Source organism: Carassius carassius, chromosome 26, assembly GCF_963082965.1.
Source record: "Carassius carassius chromosome 26, fCarCar2.1, whole genome shotgun sequence".
In the NCBI taxonomy this organism is placed as follows: Eukaryota; Metazoa; Chordata; class Actinopteri; order Cypriniformes; family Cyprinidae; genus Carassius; species Carassius carassius.
This window is the reverse complement of record NC_081780.1, coordinates 3199527-3223055: the sequence shown is the minus strand read 5'-3', so window position 1 is coordinate 3223055 and position 23529 is coordinate 3199527. Positions and strand designations below refer to the sequence as shown.

Genomic DNA, 23529 nt, shown 5'->3' with positions numbered 1-23529 from the left:
ATCTTTGATATTTCCACAGAATCGGCTTCAGTTTTTAATAGGTCTCTCGGTATTTAATGGGTTCCATTTCTGGTGGACCTGGATGACATGTGGGCTTTGTTCACCCGTGACAGAAGGTCCTGGAAATTAGTTGAAGTTTGGCACAGTCATAAGCCCTCTCTCTCTCCAGCAGTCATGGAATTAAATTAAGCCTGGAGAGGATTTTGTGCCTTCACAGTCTCCAAGCGTCCCATACCTGGTTGCACTTCAGCTCGCCGGCAACACGGCTATGAATAAATCCTGTTCGTATGTAGGTAAGTCATGCCAAAACCCGTTGACAGATAATTTGCTATACAGGCATTGATAGCGCTTTAAAAACTCCTGTTTTTAGTTATAAACTGTACTTGATTAATTTAACTGAATGGTTGTGCTCTGTCCAGATAACAACATGCTGTTGACAACAGTAAAATGTACATGTATGATGAATATTTTAATGATTTATACAATGCAAAGTGCCTGTGTAGGTGACATTTATTTGACAAATTGTTCATGTTAGCGTGTTGAATATTGTTTATGTAAATGGATTGCATTTTTTTCCCATGTTTGCCATCTTTTTAAAGTTTCTTTTTGAGGTCTTTTAAAGGTTAAAGTGCATTCTTTACCCTATGTAGTCACATTTTTTGGAGACAGGTTAATACAAATGTTAAATGTATAGATATTAATTGATATTAAAACTTTACCTTTTCCATTAACAGAGGTGAATAACTGTGTTCTGAATGGAGTCAGCACTGCCTTGAGTGAGTCCTCCTCTATCTGCAGTGATTTAAAGGAAGTATCTGAGATTGAAGTCATGAGCTCCATCAGCTGCACATTTGATCCATCTGACTTTGTTGAAGAGTCTTGGCATCTTGTGAGTAGTGTGATCAACATGTCTATGTGGCAAATAAATTAAGTATTTATGTGTTTGTAGATTATTTTTATATATATAATGTGCATTATATATAAAATATATATGGCTTGGCTATAATAACACATAAATTCTTCAAATAACAAGTGCCACAACTGCCACTTTCCCATAAGCACCCGTTGTTCGCTGTGCATGGAAAACTTTCCCGATTAATGAGGTTATCATATGCAATGATTACAATTGAGGTAACTTTGATGTACTGTAAAATGTAATCAGTTTTAAAATTAAATGAAATTAGCTTAAATTAATATTAATTTATTCCATATAATTTCAGGGATTCTCACTGCTCGATTGACAGCGAAAAAGTTTAAAAGCAGGAAAAGTTTGAACATGACACTTTCCAACTGCCAAATGCGATTGATAATAACAGAAAAACTACATCCCTGAATTGATTGTTTGCAAATAATTGTTTCCTGATGTAAAATAAAATAAAGAAAACCACCGGCAAAGTACACATTATTTATTAATAGGATAGAAATAACATTATTTTTGAATAATAACCTAACTTCTTTTTAATTATGTCTGTTTATTTTACTTTACAATTTTTTCTCCATTTACTTTTTTTCATTTAGAAGCAAGCACATTGTTGTGCTCATGGGGGCACTTATTCCCGAATCCTAAATATAAACTCAAACCAAGCGCTATATAACAGAGATTCACCATGAAATAAACGGATGTTCACGGATTCCCCCCCCCCCCCCCTTTTTTTGGTGGGGTGGTGGGGGGGTCTTGAACCTGTTGGCGACTCCCTCTTTACGCAAGCGCGAAAGCCCCTCTGGCGAGTAATAATGATGCTCTCCGGCGCTTGGAGACAAGCAGGTATTCCTCCAGGGATAATTAGTCAGGGACAAATCAGAAGTTTCTGTGGAGATGTGTTCTGTTGTGCGTGAAGCAAAGCTTTGCGCTTCCCAGTCAACGGTGCCAAAACCAGACAGACGGATGTATTTCATGCTTTGAGAGTTCGATGGATAAACAGAGGGAAAGATGGATGGTGACGTCTCGGTAGGGTGACATCAGAAACGGGCATGCCACCAGAAACGCAATCAATTTTCCTGGAACGTAGAGGAAGTGTTGCTGTTTCTTATTGTTTTTGTGTTTTTCTTGAAGTGTGACAACATGCTGCAGACAAGTGACAACAAGGTACATGTAAGTATGCTTTTTATTTCTCAAGATTAGTATTACTAGAATACTAGCTGCAACACTCAAACAGGTTAGCATTAGTTCTACAGCCAGTAACTTGGAAAAAATGGCATCAATGAAAAGTGGCTATTGCTTCACATTTTCAATCTACATTGAATTGTATTGAGAGCAGCCAAATTAAGAAGCAATAGTCTGCCCTACATCTATCCTCACATACCCCCCCCCCCCCCTCCCCTCTTGAGTTGAATTTGATATGTGCACACACACTGCTGATGAACAGTGAGCCTGGGTACATTACATTCTCCTCTCACCTGTTCAGGTGGCCAGTAACCTGATGGACATGGACCAGGACCCTCGCAAACGGCTGTGCTTTGCTGACGGCCGAAGGAAAGTGGACTATGTGCTGGTGTACCACTACCGAAAACGCTCCTCCATCAGGGGGTCTCCTAGTCAACACAGACTGTCCATCATCTCCAATGGTAGTTATCCTTTAGGAGTGAAGGAGAAAGAACAAGAGGGAGGGAAGGATGAACCTGCGGAGGTGGTGGTGGACGTTGGACCCCTGGACCCCGCTGATGGGGAGAAAATCATGATCCGAGAGGAGTTTGAGGGTAATTTAAAGGATGCTGGGCTGGAAATTGAGCATGATAAAGAGGTGAGTAGAACCTGACTAGATTTTGACTGGAAATTTGTGCTTGTGTTGGTTCCATCATTTGAGAATGAACTGATTTTGCTTCAGCCAGATGTATCTAATTGCATTTTTGATCTTTGTAAGGGCCACATCTGGTGTTGATTTTACAGAAAGCTGTCACTTTAGATCAGAAGAGTCAAATATCATTGTTTTGTTACGTAAGCCATTACTCTTAAAGATGGCCCATTATAGAGTAATTGTACTGTATTTGTATGGTATTATTAATGGTCCCAAATGATCTCTTCTTCATCTGTTGCTTGTGAGCTTGTTTTTATATTGTATCTGGGGAATCAGGTGAACTCTTCTTCTTTAAAAAGCTCATTGACATTGTTACGTCTTAAGTGTCTAGGGGTTTAAAGGTAACGTAACAATATTAAAGGCAGTGTTGGGGAGTAACTAGTTACATGTAACGGCGTTACGTAATTTAATTACAAAATAAATGTAACAGTAATCAGTTACAGTTACTAAGAAAAAATGAGTAATTAAATTACAGTTACCTATGAAAATTGTAACGATTACAAAGAGGATTACATTTGAATATTTACACACATCCACGTACAGCTTATTTCTTTCCCAAATTGCACTAAGACATATGGCCCATAATCTCCGAGACGCGGAAAACACATTCGTAGAATCTAGTCATAAAAATGGAATTCAGCCTATAACGCGGACGCAATATGCCACATTTTGGACGAATAAATCAAAAGTAGGTCAGTACACTTGAATCAAAACCCGATATGGACTGATGTCTGTGAATATTAAGCCGCAAAAAGACTGAATATGAATCCTGCACGTTCTGCGTGTCTGTGGAAATCAGGCGCTGACTGGACATCGGGAGAACCGGGACTATTCCCGGTGGCCTGGCAGACGATTTGGCCTTCTACTTTAATATTGTTATTGTATAATTGCAGGCCGAATATACTAAAGCGATTATTTCCGAATCCGCCATTCGATAATTAAATTTCTAATAAATCATGAATCGGTTAGTCGTGACTGACAATGGTTGGGCTCGCGCGCACTCTGCGCCTCCGCCGAACGGTTTGGATCAGACTCCGAGTAATCAATGCGAGAGAGAGAGACCGGAGTGAACTGTGTAAGCGCACAGCTGGAGCAGAGAAGCGACACTTCTGTTCAGGTTTCAGGTGCAGGTCAGTTTCATCTGTAAATATGCTAATGTAGTTTTGTCTTTGTTTACTTAGTCAAGCAGCAGCAGCACATTGCTCGCAATCACTCAAAATACTGTATAAACGACGTCATCATTATCTTTTGTAATGTTACAGTAGTAAGTTAGCAGACAAATCATCATATTTTATCATAGGTTTAGGGGGAGCTAGTGGATACAAAAACACAACCCTTAGGAAAATTAATATAGCCTATGGTATGGCACTAACCGTGGTTTAATTATGGAATTTGTAGTAAAAATAAATACAAGTGGTAATTCATTTGCCAAAAAAACAAAATTGCACTTACAAACATGGTAAAAGTCACAAAACATGGTAAAAGTCAAATAAAAATCTTCAGTATTAAAGTCATGAGAGAGATGGATGGATAATGGAAGTGAAGGTGCAGTTCAGGAGAGAACTCTTAATTACGTTGCCCAACCTAAGGATTCAAATCTTTTTCATGTCAGGTCCAAAAAAAAAAATAGGGTTGTCCATGTTTCAGAATGGGTTGTGGGTGTATGAGTGTGAGATTTCCCAGCCTATTTTTTTCCCCAGTCCGCCCCTCATGGAAATTAATCTCTAGAACAGTCACTTCATGAGCATTTTTTACTTATTTTGAGAAACTATCATCATATCATATACAAAGAGACAGCAGTGTTTCAAAAAGACACCAATGTTTCAGGAGTTTAGTACACAAAATAGGACACATGCTTATTAGATAACCGTATTTGAGTTGATGTATATGCTTTTATTTTTTTATTAACTATTTTTCCCCAAACCATTGTTAGATGCAGTTAGATGCCTGTAGTTATGCAAAGATTTGGTTTCAAAAACAGTATCTATAAACTATTTCTTTTGATTTTAAATCTGCTTTGAACTTCAGATCAATCTCTAAGTAAAGTCTGATTGTGTGGTGGATGTGTTCAAATGTGATGATCTTAATTTAAGTGATGAAGGATGGTGAAAGTCTGACAGTATTGAGCACTACTGTAAGGTTAAACCTGCATGGTGTAAAATGGTTGAAGATGATTTACAGTTGCAAATTAACATTCATTAGAAATTTATAAAAGTAATCAAAATGTACTCAAAAGTAATTAGTTACATTACTTTATTAAAGTAATTAAAAAAGTTACACTACTATTAAATTTTAAATAGGGTAACTTGTAATCTGTAACCTATTACATTTCCAAAGTAACCTTCCCAACACAAGGTTTATGAAGAGCATTTGCCCGAGCCCCTGCCACACCATAACAACAACTACAACATCAAGATCCCTGTTAACAGGTTTTATTAACAGCTCAGAGAGTGCTGGGAGTATACATATTTCTCAAACAAAAGAATGTAAAATTAAGAAGGAAGCAAAAAAACTTCAGGAGGGGGAACAATGGCAAAATAACAAACAAAAGTGTTTCTATTCTGGGGGTTAGATTCTTTCTAAACCTGTCAAATAAAAGAAAATCAACAACAAAATTCTACACTCACTCCTTATCTAATCCTCAAACCAGGAGAAAAACATGTATAGTACAAAAGAAAAGGCACCCTCCTCCCTACAACTTCCAAAAGGGTAACAATCAACAGTAACGGCTTAAACAATTGGTAACAAGGGAAAAACTAAATAGGTGTAAAACAGCAAAGCTGTATATCTTACAGTACCTTTCTCAACACAGAGCAAGAATGATTATCTAGGGCTTCTGGCAGCAACATAGAGTAAGTCAACAGTTCTTCAGATTAATGAAGATAACAACTTTACAGAACTCTAAAAGGCTTCAATAAACTGAGCTGGGCAGGGCTTGACAAAGGGCACATAGAGAGAGAGAGAGAGAGAGAGAGAGAGACAACAAAAAGAACCATATCATATACAGATAACAAAAAAGTGATTATGTCACTGGACGTAACAACATGCATTCTTGTCTAATGAAATACTCTCTTGTAGACAATAGCATAATCTAGCACAATAGCATTGTTATTGTGCATCTCTGTCTTTGTGATAATTTTTCACTGCATCTGTAGGGTGATTAGATTGTGAATGCTTGTTTGAAGCCAAGTAAAATTATCAGGCTGGTAATAGTAGTGATTGACTACTCTCTTTTAGAAGAGCTGTGAACCAGCCTTTGACAGCACACTGAGTTAACTGTACCCTATCCTGAGAGGGAAAAAATTTCTGCTCTAAATTTAAAGCTTTGCTATTTGTCATTGTTGTAAATAATAGACCCCCCCCACCTTTTGAACTCGGACTTAATCATCTGAATCTGAGGTGTTTTTATCATGCATCATGCATTTAAGGTATTAAACAATGCACTCCAAATCATTGTTTCCCCATGGAAACCCTAGTAAGGTGGCAAGATGTGCCTGCAGTAACATGCTTTGTCATGATGGCTTCCATCATCTCATCATCATCATCATTATTGTGATCATTGAACCTTAATTCAATAGTCTTCTGCTTTGTCTGATCTCAGTCATTACATAATGTTTTGCCCCGGTCTGTGTTTTGAGGTGTGCACTGTGACCGCTACAAATACCTGCGGTCGGACACTCTGAATTATTCAGCCGGTAAGCGAAGTTTGATTGAAGACAGTCTGAACAGGGACAGCGGGTCCAGTCACACCTTAGAACCATGTCTCATCTTGCGTGTTCCTCTTATCGCAGCACAACGTTACAGTTTACTATCACTCTGGTGGATATGCTATCTCAAATATCTTCAGAAATTCTAGAATAGACTAGTTTTGGTTTATTGTTTCATGCATGCGCAGGCAGGTGGATTGACTTTATAGGGAGTGAAGTTTTGTTTTGAATATCCTTAATGCTCAAGGGGACGTCACTGGCGCGGGTATCATGTGTCAGAGGCTGCATTAACTGTGTTTGTTTATCTTAAAAGCCATGGTCTGATGGATAACAATGGTTTTCAATGGCAATAAATATAAAACAAGCCTAAAACTAACAAAACCAGAAGGATGATGTGGTGAGAAAGATTTTTCTGCAGTTTTTGTAATCTGGCATCAATTTGCACAGCTAGTGATTGTGTTTTTTTTCTATAGGGGCCATGCTGAAACAACATATCTGTTTTAGGGTTTAACTAGTGCACTTTTCTCAATGGTGTAAATATTCATGCATGATGCATTTACAGAGAGTGATTTAAAGATAAAAGATTCAGCATTTTTATCCTCTTTAGATGTGTTATCAGCATCAATAACAATAAGTGAACCATCATGTTCACAAGTCTCTGATGTAGAGTCTAGTCTCATGTCCTTGAGGTGAGGTCCAAATCAAGTTACAAGTCTATTTTTTATATATTGCAGGCTAATTTGTTATCTATAAATGCACTCAATAAAAACTTCTAATTTTCTGAATAGAAAATACTATGGTAACTGGGATTGGTTTTCCCTCAAGCCAAACCATGCTAAACATACCTTTAACATTATATATTTCAATATTTCTAGAATGCTTTTTGCAAAACAATTTCAGATATGCAGGCATTTTCTAAAGTTGATGCCAGTGCTTCACTCATTATCATTGTCTGTAAACCTCAGGACATTAAACCAGTAAGTCACCATGTTGAAATGCTGTTGTGTAGAACAAATGTTGTAATACAAAATGATGCATAAACTCACAAGAGTTCTGGCACGCAAAAGAAACTGAATAGTTTCTTATTGTGGACCTAAATTCTTTACCTTTAATTTGGAGTCGAGTCTCAAATAAAACTATTTAAGTGCAACTTACGTTCAGCACAGGATTTCTAAATTGCCTAAAATAACCAGGTGTTGGTTGTTTGCGCTGAGCTGATTTATGGCTGTATGACATCAAAGTACAGCGAGAGTTATAGAGAGCAGAGAAAATGTCACCAGGAAGTGTCACGTCTGGTCACCTTAGGCCAGAGTTTGCATCACTGTATAAGCCATGAATTATTAGGATTGCATCCATTCAGAGAAGTTGTTTCTCGACTCTTTGCTTGAGTTCATGATACCAAATGCCAAAGACAGGGTTCAACCTGCCATGAAGAACCATTTCCACTCATGGGTCTTTGGATCCCCTCAAATGTCAGTCGCAGCCGGTTTCTGTAGTGATGGCTCCCGCTCAGACTGTGCTCAAATCGACCTAATTGCCTTACCCTGCTGAGATGAAGAAATAATTGGAATATCTTATACTAATTAACCTTCTCAGATCCACATGTTATTTTTATCTCTCCTTTATGAGTGTGTGTGTGTTTGTGTGTGGAGGAGGCAGAGAAAAAACACCTGTGATGTTGAAACGCAGGGGACGGTGAGGATGTCCTTAGGTTTCCATCGTCTCTTTCTGTCTCATCACTCTCATATCAATGTCTCATTCAGTTTCATCTTCCTTTCTTCTTAACACATGCTTCTCTACATGGCATGGCTGACCACTGCCAGACAGATACAGTTACTGTCATCTCTGTATAGGCACGACACAGCTTCAGTGTTAGGTTTCATGGCTACAACTAGTAAAAAGAGATCCTTTTCATACCCCCCAAGTTTATGAAATATATATAGTCCCTCTTTAAGGGCTCTTAGATGGGCTTGATGACAATCTGCCACTCTTTTGATATTGATACTGCCTATTCTAGGTTATATTCAATTTATGTGTTTGTGTTTGCATGCTGTCGATTATCACAGGCGATAATTTCCACAGTATGTTTAAATGAATGTGAAATGCATTTACGGTAAAACATATAGAAATAGGGTTGGGAATCAAAAATCAATTCCGATTCCAGAATCTGATACTTATTGTCAGGAATTTACGGAGCCCCGCACATGACATGCAGGAAAAAATACAAGGCTAAATCGTGTACAGGATTTACTTATTCATTCGCTCAATGTACCCAAACTTGCACACAATTACTATTGCGCTCCCTCGATTTACTATTGCGTTCACTCAATTTATAAATTGTGCGCACTATTTACTAATTCGTTCCCTCGATTTGCTAAATCGTGCGCATGATTTAGCAAATCGAGGGAATGTAATAGTAATCGTGTGCACGTTTTAGTAAATTGAGGGAATGAATTAGTAAATCGTGCGCATAATTTATTTATTTTTTCTTGCATGTCATGTGTGGGGCTCTGTAGGAATTGAATTCTTGTTGTAAAATTCAAATTTCAATTACACCTCTATTCCTCTGTGCGCATCTTTTTTATGTTGTTGTTGGAGAAAAGAGGCTGCTAAAAATGTATTTGTCTTTGAATCATTCATTCAGTGATTCAATTCGACAGAAATTTTGATTTTGCTTAGCATAGATCATTGAATCTGATTAGACCGTTAGCATCTCGCTCAAAAATGACTAAAGAGTTTTGTTATTTTTCCTATTTAAAACTTGACTCTACTGTAGTTACATTGTGTACTAAGACCAATGTAAAATGAAAAGTTGAGAAAAGTTGCACCTGAAAATAATCCCAAGCTAGTTTGTGTAGTTACAGAGCTGCTGGGAACTATTTTCAGGCACTGCGCCTGCTGCACCCATGGAACAGCAGCAAAGTTCCTTATTATTACGCCAGAATGAGAGTATAGGTTCTAGCCATATCGGCCTAGAAAATTGCAACTTTTAATTTTCTGTCTGTCTTAGTACATGTAACAGAACAGTCAAGTCTTAAATAGGAAAGATATCGAAACTCTTTGGTCATTTTTGCTTACGGTCTAATCAGATTGAATGATCTATGCTAAGTTAAGCTAAAAGTTGTACTTTTCGGCTAAATGGATTCGAAAACAGTAAAACTCAACTGTTTAACTCTAGGGGAGTTGGAAAATGAGCCTATTTTCAAAAATAGTGGAGTGTTCCTTTTTCTGCACATTTTGACAGTACATATACAATAAAAATTCAAAAAAGTCAACTAATTACCAAAATAATTAATGAAAATTAGATTGGAAATGCATATGGGTTAGCATTGATCTCATCTTAACTGGCCTGAACCAAAATTTATGTTAAGAACAAGTCACTTATGTTTTAGAACTGTTTTAGTTTCTCTGATTTCATTTATCAATCAACTTGAGGCTGTATGTCAAAACCTTTCTTTTTAATTCTTTCCCCAGAACAAGGCTCATGGTCATGCTTTCATCCGGCTACATGCGCCTTGGCAGGTGTTGAGCAGAGAGGCGGAGTTTCTCAAGATCAAGGTGCCCACCAAGAAGGTAAGACACAGCAGAGCTCCCTCCTAATCTCAAGACAGACCCGAGTCCCTTGAGATGTCCTTATGTGAGTTTGCCACAAGCCCTCAGAAGTCCCTGCATGCGTTATGTAGTGTGTCTCTGATGTATGAAAGGGAGAGTGGGAAAATCACAGATGACTGATGCTGATTGTTGGTCTAATGCTGCCAATTTTTGACTGTAAAAACTTTTTTTGTTCAGAGTTACGAATTAAGGGAAGAAAAAGGTCTGGCTGCCACCATGAACGAAGTGTGGCGGAAGTTAAATCAACCGTTCCAGCCCAAAGTACCCCATCCGGAGCAAGAACACAGCCGTACCAAGTTCCTTTCACACTGTTTTTCCCGGGACAAGCTCCACCTGTGAGAACCTGCCGTGGTTGGGGTGATGTGGAGTTAAATGTCATCAGGGGTTACATGGGATTGTGTTCCTTTCTTAGAGGATGTGCAAGGATTTATTTGATTGCCAAAGGAATCTTGGTAAGTCATGATTGTCTCATTGCTATTTTTGGCCTTTTTGCAGGTACAACATCAAATCAAAGGACACCTTCTTCGACAACGCCACAAGGAGCCGAATAGTGAGTCTCTATTGCTTTGCTCCTAAAACTTATTTTCAGTCAGAATGGTACAATGTGATATGTGTTCTTTGAATGTTGAGAAGAGAACATGATATACAAAAGGGAACAAAAGTTATTTGCCAGCAGCAGGAGACTGACGTATCTAGGCACCCTTCTAGGTAACCAATCCTGCCAGGGTTTTTCCAGGAACAATTTTCAGGTTTCTTGTTTGCTTGTATCTCTCTCACTCTTTCTCTCTCACTCTCTGTCCCAGGTGTATGAAATCCTCAGACGCACCGCTTGCACACGGACCTGCCAAACCATGGGTTAGTAATACATTAATCCATAACCCTTAGCATGGACTAGCGTTCAGGGAATCCTCAGGATAGTCAGGGCCAGAATGAGAGCTTTGGATGTAGGCACGGTGCAGTTGGGACAGGGTGCAACACAAGCCAATGCCAAATGCTCCCTTGGACTGAGCCACTGTGCAGATGGACCACCGGGGGCTACTGGGAGATCGAAGCTATCCAATAAAAGGGAAGACTTGGTGCTCTCTTTAGTTCTCCAGCCATACCCCTCCTTTTCTTTTCATCTCTCATACTTTCTCTCACTTGGTTTTGTACAAACTGAGTAAATTGGGTCATAAAGTTCTGGGATTGGGATCCGAATTGAAGCCGGGTCCATTGAGGTGGAAAGAGGGGGGTGATGGGTAGTGGTGGTCTTTTCAGCTTGTTGCTGGGGAGCTACTTTATTAATTGAGGGCTAATCACCAGAGCGTACGTGTTCGTTCCTTTGGGGACTGATTAATTACTTTGATTAAAGCCGGTGTTCCACATGTCAGCTGCTTTCTGCCTCGAGGACTCAGGCTGCCAGCTTTCCAAAAGCAATGAAGTTGGGTCACTTTAAAGTCAAAGCAGTCAATCACTATTCCCGGGTATTTTAAGGTGAACTCTTTTTTTCCATACAGGTATCACCACATTGATAGCCAACGGTGTCTATGATTCAGCATTTCCGCTACACGATGTGAGTTGTTTTTTTCTGGATTCCTTTGCCATTTGTTCTGCTGTCAGGTTGACTTGAATTGTGTTTTTGTATGCTTATAGGGAGACTTCCACCCCAGTGGACAAGCTGAGGGGAAGAACGACAGACAAGTATGCTGCTATTGTGTTGCATTTTTATACAATGAATCAGAAGGGAGAATGTAATTAAATTCTGTATTTTTCTTTTACCGGTTTCAGCTGTTACATGATGAATGGGCAAGATACGGGGCTTTTTACAAGTATCAGCCTGTTGATCTTATCAGGTAACTCTCAGATCATTTTGACACATTGCTTTAGATCAGAGATGCCAAAACCAGTGCCTGCGGCACAGATTTGGCCTGACATGTCAGGCTAAAATTGGAAAAAAATTGATTTTTTCCATGCGTATTTTCATTTCTAATTCACATTTGTATATAATACAACATTTACTATTAATTAGCACATGGTCCATTGTAGTAAGAAGTTTGGACACCTCTGATGTAGATCAACTCCCGGTGTTTTCTGTGTAACCTTAAGGAAGTACTTTGGCGAGAAGATAGGTCTCTATTTTGCCTGGCTTGGTGTCTATACTCAGCTTTTGATCCCTGCATCTGTGGTGGGCATCATCGTGTTCTTTTATGGCTGGGCCACTGTGGAAACAAACATACCTAGGTACGTACCAATAAAGCCCACAGTGGGCTGGGCATGGGTCCCTGTTGTTGGTGGACAAGTGACAGCTGCCAGCTTTTTAGTAATGGACTGTGATTATTGTGTTCCACTGATATTAAAGTGATAATTAGAATGAAGGAACATAGCTCTGGTGTTTATATGCTTTCATCTGATCAATGGGACTAATTTATGCTAGAATTGCAAGTGCTTTAAAAATGTGCTCAGCATGCGTTTGTGACTGAAACATGTCTGGGGAGGACAGGGAATATTGTAATAATATAAGGGAATAATCCTTTTATATGTCAGTACTTGTTTGAGTACACAGTGAGCCAGAAGGTATTATTTTTGAGACATCATTTAATGGTTGTGTCTAGTGCAGCTGCATTTTCCAAGGTCACGAGATAAAATAGTGTTGCATTTTTAATGGATACTTTAGACATTGGACCACGCTGATCTGTGTTTTTTGTGTGCATTTCTGCCAGCCAGGAGATGTGTGACGAGGATCAGAACTTCACTATGTGTCCCCTTTGTGATCGAGCATGTGACTACTGGCATCTGAGCACAGCGTGTGGCACCGCTCGTGCCAGCCATCTCTTTGACAACCCAGCCACCGTGTTCTTCGCTGTCTTCATGTCCCTCTGGGGTACGGCTCAAAATTCCTCTCATTTCATTATCATACTGCTTATTGTTTCAAACCTTTATTTACATCCATTGATCTGATGGTTTATATTGTACATCAACAAGTGATTAACTTACACTCTTAAAAACGAAGGTTCCAAAAGGGAGTTTTTGTGAAAATTCTATTGAAGAACCATTTTTTTTACAGTTATTAAAAAAACATGTGAAGAACATTTAAAACATCTACAGAACCTTTTTTTCACTTTAAGAAAAAAACTCTAAGAAAGATTTTTGTACAATGGAAAGTGTGTATTTTAAATGGACCCAAATGTTTCCAGTCAACTACCCTCTATCTTTGTTTTTTTAACATAAGAATAACAAACCTAGTTTAGATAATAGCAACCTTTGTATATTATTTACTTGATGAGCTGAAACTGATCTGTCATTTGGTCCTGTTGAATATGAGACCAGTTTGAGCGGTTAGCATTAAAGTTCATAAGTGCTGCTGTCTCCATAGTGACGGAATTGAAGAGATGTTGAATGGCCAGAGAGTAGTGTTACCTCTTTCTGTCACTGCCTGTGTCCACGGGCACGGCTGATGGGGGCATTGTGAAACCACTCAATTCCTGACACTGCCCTGTCTTTGGCACCTATGTGGGGTAGCAGAAGCTATACATTATTACTCATACAGAGACCCCCGGCAGTGTGTAGAGAGACTGCATCTGTTCATATGTAGGTACTGAGATGTATTAATTGGCCATGCAATGCTGTTTCTTATATTTAAACTGTTAAATATACTAACAAAACAAAATGAAACCTTTATTGATGCATACAATAGTAGGTGCTGGCAGCCAGTAAATTGTGTTGGTTATATCCATGACACTACCATAGTTTAAAAACTCAAGCACTCAATCTTAACTTTTTACAACAATAGTAACTCTCAAAACCACCGAGATAACATAAAGCCTCTCAAATACCAACATAATAAAACATAAAAAATTAACAAGTCTTCCCATTTCTTCATCTTGCTAAAAAAAGCATTAAAAAAATTTTTTAATTCAACATTTACACTCCCTATCCCAGTTCAAAGCATGATGGGAAGTGGAAAATGTGTTCCTAGTTTACTTTAACACAACAAAAATAATATTTGCAATTTAATTAAATGGATTTAGTAAATTGGTTGAACATGATGAAATCTTGATAGAATTATGTTGGATTAACTTGAAATTGAACTAGCAGGATAATAAATTTTTTGAGCATTCCTTTAATGGTCTTGTAAATGACATGTGATTTATCTTGCATTAAGGAACAACACTTTGCCCCTTATAAATCATCATTTGCTTTTCTTTTCCCACAAGGCTCATATTTGTCAGGACTCATTTGCTGAATGCCTCATCTCTCCCTCTCTTTAGCTGCCATGTTTCTGGAGAACTGGAAGCGCAGACAGATCAGTCTGAACTATAGCTGGGATCTGACAGGCATGGAGGAGGAGGAGGTACATTCACACACGTACATAGTCACATTTTGTTACTCACTACTCACTAGTGTTTGTCTGGATTCCAGTGCACAGGCCAAGAGCTGATTTCAATGACAGTGTTTCCTAACACACTGACCAACTGAAAATGACTAACGCTGACTGTTATGTGATGCGACACAATGGTGGCATCCCTATCTGATAGTATTAATGTTCTGTATGTGGATGTCCCCATGTGGTCTCGGCCAAAAATGGACTCACCAATATGTTAACTTGTTGTTTCTCTAAACGCAATCTTTCCCGCCAGGAAAAAGCGAAGGTTTGAGTTTTATGTTTGAAACTCTCTTCTTGCTGCTCTTTGAGATGTTGAGTCTTTGTGTCCTTGTGTTGCCCTGGATTTTTGACCTGTTTGAATGGTTTGAAACTCTCTGTCTGCAGCTGTCCACTGGGTCTCGCACAGAGTAGAAAGCAATTTACTCTTTGTCCTTTTCTCTTTAGGAACATCCTAGACCCAAATACGAAACAATTCTCCTTCAGAAGAGGCAGAGGAAGAAGAAAATTACAAAGAACAAAAATGAGGTGGGCAGGCTGTATTTACCATATTTATGTGCATTATGCATTTCATTAATAGCTGACTTAAAAAGATCTAAATATATTTCCTTTTGGCTTCTGGCTTAATATGAAAATGCTTTATTGAAAAGAGTCAAAAAGGTAACTGCCATGGATGTAGGGGCAGATAGAGGGGGTGCCAAATGCTGTGGGCCTTTTTTTGCACAGCTTTCCCATCATGCACTGCTCCGGCCTGAAGCATTTGGCACTGGCGCTTTGGGGCTCGTAGGCTGTGCATTGCGTTGGTGATGCTCAAAAAAATAGAGAAAGTCATGTAGATCTGGTTTGGTTTCCGGAAAGCCTAGATTTTCCTAGAGTTTTGCCCTCTTTCGTCAGTGATTGTGTGACGGTTCAGATCTGTGTATTCCAGCCTGAGAGAGCTGTGGACGAGAGCGGTGAACTGGGGAAGGACAAATGGAGGCAGAGGTTACTGTCAGCCATGGCAGCTGGGAATCCGGTAAATGTCTCTCTCTCTCTCTCTCTCTCTCTCTCTCTCATTCTCGCCTTCATCTCTCCAGAGCCTTGTTTCCACCTGCTTGCGTTACAGTTTCTATATTACACTCCCTAGTTGGAAGGTTGGAAGGTTTTTTTCCCCTTTCGAACTGTGTAACAGTGTGACCCAGCAATCCAGCTAATTTTGAATGTTCTTTTATGCCCTATTTACTTTAAGGCAAGACACTCTAGGCAAAAAATTTTTTTCATGCACTATTGGGTTTTCATAACCTTTAGTTATTTCAGATTAGTGGAAAAAAACATCTAAAATATACTTTATATTGTTTATTTTATTGCACTTCATCTATTGCATAGATTTCATTAACAATATATTGTGTAGACTGAGCAATTGTTTACATGGCTTTATACAAAATGTTATTTTTATAAATATGGTGAACATTTTTTTATGGCTATTGACAGTATTTTCTAAAAAGACACATCAAAAACATCCTAAATACTAAAATGTTAATTTTGAAACTGGCTTTCTCCAATGCTCAGATTTCTGTTTTGGAAATTTCGGCAAATAAATTAGATAGTATCTCATAGTATGTGAAGGTGTTTATTTTAAGATAATAACAAAATAATCACAGATGCATAAGAAATAAAAGTAGCACACTTTATTTATTAATTCATTAATTATTATAATTATTACAATTATATTTAAATGGATTAAAACAGTTAACAATACATAAGTGAATGCAAATAAACTAGTACCTCATTTGCATACTTAAACAACATTGCACAAAACTCTTTTCTTAATTTTTGATAAGATCTCAGTTTTTTTTATTCTTAATGTAGCCAGTAAATCTGGGAAATATGTTGATATCCAACATTACATTTTTATGCTATTCACCTTGGATGTCTTGCCATTAGTGTCACTGTGATGTCATCCTTCTCTGTCTGTCCTCTATTCTATTATTATTTCCTGTCAATAACTTTGAAAGAATGTCTTACAGCCCATTCACACATGCACATATGCATATTTAGTGAGAGAATTTGAGCCTGTTTAATTTGTAAATGGCCCATGTGTCTGTCAGAGGGGCTCAGCTGGGTGGGGTGGTCACAACGGGGTCGTCGGCATGAGCAATACGGCCGTCTCTCACTGCTGTAATCCTCTTGCTGTTGGACGGTGCATGTCAGGCTAATACAATTAGATCTCTCAGTTTGCTCTGTTGGTTTCACGTAACTGAACATTAGTCACAGTGTAACATCATTTAAAGGTTTCTTGTCCTTTTGCCTATGGTCAAGTGTAATTTTGTCATTGTTCTCTGTTCAGTAAAATATGTTGTCCAGGAAGTTCTCATTTGTTCACACACAAAGTGTAATCATCAGAGATTTGAGCGTTTCATTTGGAAAATGCAGGTTGTGCTTGTCTGTTTGACATTACTGCTTGGGGCCATTGTCTTGAATGGAATGCAGTTAGGCAAATTAGCCTAATAAATTAGGCTCTACATAATGTGGCTTGTAAATTGGTAAGTCGGCATCTGTAGCCTCGTTTCTGTGTGTGTGCGTTGTGTTACGTGTCCAACTGTGTCAATAGTTCAAGCTTATTAAGGTTTCACAGGGTTTGTAGAACATTAATCCTGGTTTAAAGTCAAGCCTGGACTCAGTGTGGGGTATTTGGCCTTAAAGAGTAGTTTTACGAATAATACAAATATTATAAATAAATCTAAATAAATCTGCTGGGAATAAATATGTTTACCAGGCTGCTACAATGAGAGATTACATTACATTACAGTCACTGGATTTTCTAAAGATTAAAAGGCATAAAATCTTATATAGTTGAAAGAATAAAATCAAGGCAGTCTTTAGGAAGTAAACAACATATGCTTCAGCACATCTGTATATTGTGCTTCTCATGTCGGATTTTTAGATTTATATGCCAATAAATGTCACTTGAACAGAAACTTTATGCTGAATATCCAAGATAAATTCAGTATTTAAGATAGGTCTTGTTTGGCTTGAATATATATATATATATATATATATATATATATATATATATATATATATATATATAAGCTATAATATATTATGCAATTCTGATTCTCAAATAAATCTTGTTTTACAGATGTTTGCATATTACCAGGAAAAAAGAAAATCTGTATTGTTTTTCTTACAAAAATATTGGGAAGTAGTATAAAAATAATGAACAATTTCAATGTCAATGTCCTTTAAGTGTCTGACTTATGTCTTCCCCACTGAAAAAATAATTATGAGAAGTTCAGCTACAATATTAGCAGTGGCTTTGACCTTTACGATGCTCTCTGGACTCACTCAGCATCCATAGTCCTCATTAAAACTTGTTCAGCACAGGAGGTGTAAAGTTGTGACATACTTTCGGACAGATTCAGTGACCCCTGATTTCCATCCGTCACTTGTATTATGGCGCCTTTTCTCATTCTTATGTTTAGCTTCTTTGTCCCAGATATCATGGCCCACGGACAGTCCTGACATAGATGTTATGCCTTAAACCTTAAATTTAGACTATACATCCTAATGACTTCATTCAAAATAGCCTGGTCTTCAGATCAGTGCAGTTTGGATTGGCCAGACATCGTAAACAAGGCAATTTCTGCTTAATCTTCATGTGGGTAAAAAAAACATGCAGTAGTTAAGTCATTATTGTTTTTTCAGCACATACTCACTGTCAAGCAAATAAGCAGCACTCACCATGATCCAGTTGATACTCATCTATTTCTGGAAGCGATGTTGTGGTGGAAAAACCACGGCCCACAGGATTTTGTGACTGAGCACTGACAGACCTCCCCATGTTTCTCACAGCTCATTTATATTGCCACAAGACCCCAAAAACCCTCTGAATAAAATTATAAATGCTGAAAAGGCAGTAAGTCTGTCGAAAATCTCCAGATCACTCGTTTAAGAGGGCCACATGGTGCGTGTGCGGTTTGGGAAGACTGCGGAAAAAGCAGTCGATGAAAGGTATTGAGTTCAGGGAGTTAGAAGGAGAATGTGTCTGCTTATTTTACTTGACACACATGCTGAGTTTGTTAAAGTGTGACCTTTTCTGCGTGAGACTTGGTGTTATACAGATTTAGTGCAGTTTGCTACACAGGCTGGCCAGCAGAGCGCACTAGATTCCAGTGCGTTTGTGTGAGTAGGCATGGGCGTATGCAAGCGTCCTCCCATGCTGGGCTGAACGCCAAACCTCTGAATTATGCAAAGTCCTCACATCTCCATAGAGACACGGACACTCGAATCCCACTCCTTCATTCGCTCGGTTGGGTTTGCTCTTATCTTCGGCTCTTTAAAAGCCTTTATCACATAACTCTGTCATCTTGGCAGCTATCTTTAGGACACATTAGTGATGTTTGTTAATAAAATGCAGCACACCCTTTCCATGGTTAATTTTAGAGCAAAATGTTTTCATCGCCTCGAGAAGCAAAGTCAGGGATCATTCCTCATTATCTTTGAGGAAGAGAGTTGCATTTGCTTTCTGACAGTGTGTATCTGGCTGAGGAGGAGAAGATCAAATGTTTGACCTCTGACTGAGTTGTTATTTGTACTTTTTTAATGCAGATTTATTAAATTCTGGATTCAGTTCCATTCACTCTGTGTCCAAAGGACTAAAACCTTGAAAACCAGAAGATTGAATGGTTTGTGGCATGAAATCTTGGATATACAAAAGAAAGTAAATAAGATATTCTTCAGCACACCTGTTTATTGTTTTTCTTGTGTCCGATATCAGATTTTCCTGCCCATAAATGTCATGTAAAACCCTGCATTCTGAATATCCATAAAGTAAGATAAATTTTCTTGAGAAGCAAAGCTATGTAAGATAATTGGTTCCTAATTGGAAAATAATTTTTATTTTAAGCATAAAACCTTTTTAACTATACTAAAACATCTCGCAATAAATAATAAAACATTTAAAATCTTATACAATTCTTATGCAAGGAGAGCCTTCTTAGCTTTCTGTGTGTGATGGAGGATTTTTCAGATTTTATTAATGATGATAAATGTTACATTAAACCCTTTATGTTAAATATCCTTAAAGCAAGATTAATTTACTTGAGAAGCAAAACTATGTAAAATAATAAGCCTTGTTTTCAGAGAATACATCTTTTTTTTTTTTACCTAACTGGCAAATTCTTAGTCTTTTAATCATAAAATAGTTAATAAAACACTCTCATGCAAGGAGAGTTTTGTTTGCTTTCTGAAAGTGTGCATGTGTATGAAGGATTTTTCTGATTTTATTAGTGATGTAATCGAAGTCTGAGCAGGAAGTCTGCGACATTTAATACACAATGTTGCATAATTTAATTTTCCATCCATCTTTAGATGTCATTCGTCCCACATTTAATCTATGGTCCGGTGTGTTCCTGCTCAAGCTGTTCATTAGAAAGATCATGCTGATCTGAAGCACGTAGGTTTGTTTATACAGTAATCCTGGTCTGGTGGTCGTCTCAGATCAGAGCTCAGAGCTGGAAGGAGATGAGAGTGTGTTTTAAAGGGATTTCAGATCTGTCAGATGGGGCTCACATCAGATTATTCCCTTCTGTACCCAATGCCCAAAAGACAATCTTCAGTCAAGCCTCTCTTAATGGACCTTCGCCTGTTTTAAAGACCCTAAAAGCTATTTTTGTCAGCCCATCAGCCTGAAATATTCTCTTGTAGGCTGTGTTTGATTCTAACACAAATGCGGTGGTTTCTGTACTGTATATGTGGTGGCTTACGTGTTCTTGGTTGCTAGCGTGGGCTCTGGCATGGTTCCGGTACTTGTTCTCTTGCATCTCCGGATTACAGTACATTCGGAGGGTGGGGGGTTGAGAGAACGGGGCGTACGGGTATGTCAATGTGAACACGGCATCTCTGCAAAGTGACATATGGCCGTGGAGGAAATCCCCACAATGATGATCCTGTCACTAATTTCCCAAAGGGCTTAGCGTGGGCCCGCTGGGACGCTTGTGTGTTGTCCGACTGAGTATGTGTGTGTTTCTGAGAGAGCGTGTGGCAACAAAACCCAAGCCAATTGACATTTTCATGTCTGCAGGGTAGATCAATGTGATTTCAGGTTGACATGAAGTCTAATCAATGAGAGTTTGTTGCATCACAAAAGTCCCGAAGTTTGCCAATGTGATATTTTTATATATAATCTAAAAAAATAAAAATAACGAACCTCCATAAAGAACATTTCAATTAACTTTTTTATTTTTTTATTTTAAAGATTTTACAGATCTAAAGAACCTTTTGTGTAGGGGGAAGGTTTTATTGCTGTTAAAGAACTATGAAGTCTTTTGAGTAACATTTCTGCAAGAAACTCCTAGACCGCCAAAATAAAAGACAAAGAGGGTTGTAGAGCATCTTGACTTAAGCTCAAGGAAGCGATATTCTCCATCCAACAGCTGTTGTGTGCAGGGCCATGTGGATGTGGTAACCCACATCTGCAGTGCCCAACCTACTTCACTGTCACTGAGCTGTTAAACTAATCCAGTGATCTATATCCACTATAAAACAGACAGACACTGGCTGCTGTCCTCGGACCAGTTATCATGCATGCATATGACCACATGTGAACCGTCCTTCCCACTTTTCTAATATGACAATCAAACCTTCTTAAATGCAAAAACTCCTCAGTTTTTTATTTTATCAGTCAATTTCAAAGGCTAAAGATAAATAAAATAAAATATTAAATATTTATGCATTTGGCACATAGTTTTATCCAAATTGCATTTAAGTTATACATTTAATATGCATTCCTTTTTTATATACTGAAGTATGTTTTTAGCTAAATAGTTTGACTTTTGATATCTGTATCCTTTGTATCTCAGTACTTATCTGACATATTAAATCTGCAAATTAAAAATAAAAAGTATTAATTATTTAAAAACAATGTCACCTGTCTTATTCCTGCCTCTCCCTTTCTGTTTTTACAGTGGTATGATGTGGCTGATTATATGAATTATTAATTCCATTCCTCTGCATTCTTTTGTCAGGCATCTTTTGTTATTGTTATTTATTGCTAAGCTCACACGGAATCTGCGCCTGCAGAAATCCACAGAAAGATCAACAGATTTCAGTGGAATTTGAATGGCCCACATTTACAAAATACTACAAATCCTTTTGCCCTAATGCATTTTACCATATTTACATCCATTACATAGATTTTCTTTCACAAATCAGCATAAAAGCTAAATTTAAAAAAAGAGTGGCCACGTCTCAAATGGGCCTACTTATCAGAGATGTATAAAGTACTAGAGACCCAGACTTGAGTAAAACTACAAGTGCTCTATCAAAAAAATGACTTGAGTAGAAGTTGAAGTGCTCTTTAAGCACCACACTTAAGTAGAAGTACTAAAGTATTCAACATTTTTTGTACTTAAGTATTGCAAGTAGTCTATTTTAAAATTTACTACTCAAGTACTGAAAGTAAAAGTACAAGTATTGTGTTATGTAGTTATTAAAGAAAGTAGTCAAAAGTTTGAACATTGTTTTTACTATTTCAAATGATTAACCTAAAGGACAATCACAATTCCTTTGACTGTAACTTTTTGTAAACAAAAAACAGGTTAAAGGGTTAGTTCGCCCAATTTGCAAAATTATGTCATTAATAACTTACCCTCATGTTGTTTCAAACCCGTAAGACCTCCGTTTATTTTTGGAACACAGTTTAAGATATTTTAGATTTAGTCCGAGAGCTCTCAGTCCCTCCATTGAAGCTGTGTGTACGGTATACTGTCCATGTCCAGAAAGGTAAGAAAAACATTATCAAAGTAGTCCATGTGACATCAGACGGTCAGTTAAAAATTTTTGAAGCATCGAAAATACATTTTGGTCCAAAAATAGCAAAAACTACGACTTTATTCAGCATTGTCTTCTCTTCCGTGTATGTTGTAAGACAGTTCAAAACAGAGCAGTTTGTGATATACGGTTCGCTAGCGAAACTGTTTTTGAAACAGTTCACCAAATCGAACTGAATCGTTTTAAACGGTTCGTGTCTCCAATACGCATTAATCCACAAATGACTTAAGCTGTTAACTTGTTTAATGTGGCTGACACTCCCTCTGAGTTAAAACAAACCAATATCCCGTAGTAATTCATTTACTCAAACAGTACACTGACTGAACTGATGTAAAGAGAGAACTGAAGATGAACACCGAACCGAGCCAGATAACGAACAACAGACTGACTCGTTCACGAGTCAAGAACAATGATCTATATATATAACTTATATTATAGATCAGTGGTCAAGAACCGTTTCTGTCAGACGCGTCTGATTCGAGAACCGAGGAGCTGATGATACTGCGCATGTGTGATTCAGTGTGAAAGCAAACCGACACACAGAGCGTCTGAACCGAACTGATGCTTTTGGTGATTGATTCTGAACTGATTCTGTGCTAATGTTATGAGCCCAGGTAAACCGAAGGCTTGCAGTCAACGCCAATGACGCCATTACGTCGAGCGCAAAAGAACCGGTGAACTGTTATCTTCAACTGGTTTATTGAATCGAACTGTCAGAAAGAACTACTGGTGATTCGAAAACCGATGCAACCGGTTCTTGACTCGTGAACGAGTCATTATCTGGCTCGGCTCGGTGTTCATCTCTCTCTTCACAGCAGTTCAGTCAGCACGCGCAGTCTTCTTAATCGCTTGATTCGCTCAATGATGTGCCAGCTTCATCAAACCTGCCATCTACAGTTCTGGCAGTGGTAATGTGGGTTTGTAATGGAATGATTCGTAACATTTTTATAATTGTAACGAGTAACGATGCAGCACATAAAAAAAATATCGGTGTAAAAGTATTAAACTCATCGAAAATATGTACTGAAGCAAAAGTGGAAGTAGGAGAAAAAAATAATACTCTAGTAAAGTACAGATACCGCCTTTTAGTACTTAAGTACAGTAGTGAAGTAGTTCTACTTCGTTACTATACATCTCTGCTACTTATTAGATACTTGTGGCACCTCACAGCATATCTGTGGCATTAGCTTTAAATATGCATCTCTGCTTGTCCTTGAGCCAGCGAGGCTTCCCAAGAACTTGG

At 38.1% G+C, this 23529-nt stretch overlaps 1 protein-coding gene across 1 annotated transcript in view; it reads left to right on the top strand.

The window, feature by feature from the left end:
* Positions 1–204: 204 nt before the first annotated feature.
* The window catches only part of ano2b (anoctamin 2b), a 38808-nt gene continuing 15483 nt past the window's right edge, over positions 205–23529 (top strand). Inside the window, exons 1-16 of the mRNA XM_059510685.1 lie at positions 205–293; positions 735–889; positions 2054–2092; positions 2406–2741; positions 9977–10075; positions 10292–10449; positions 10610–10664; positions 10918–10969; positions 11611–11666; positions 11747–11794; positions 11882–11946; positions 12200–12334; positions 12814–12974; positions 14362–14444; positions 14922–15002; positions 15403–15489. Coding sequence (XP_059366668.1) covers positions 269–293; positions 735–889; positions 2054–2092; positions 2406–2741; positions 9977–10075; positions 10292–10449; positions 10610–10664; positions 10918–10969; positions 11611–11666; positions 11747–11794; positions 11882–11946; positions 12200–12334; positions 12814–12974; positions 14362–14444; positions 14922–15002; positions 15403–15489 — 1635 coding nt within the window. The 5' untranslated portion in view covers positions 205–268. The remainder of the gene's footprint in view (positions 294–734; positions 890–2053; positions 2093–2405; positions 2742–9976; positions 10076–10291; positions 10450–10609; positions 10665–10917; positions 10970–11610; positions 11667–11746; positions 11795–11881; positions 11947–12199; positions 12335–12813; positions 12975–14361; positions 14445–14921; positions 15003–15402; positions 15490–23529) is intronic.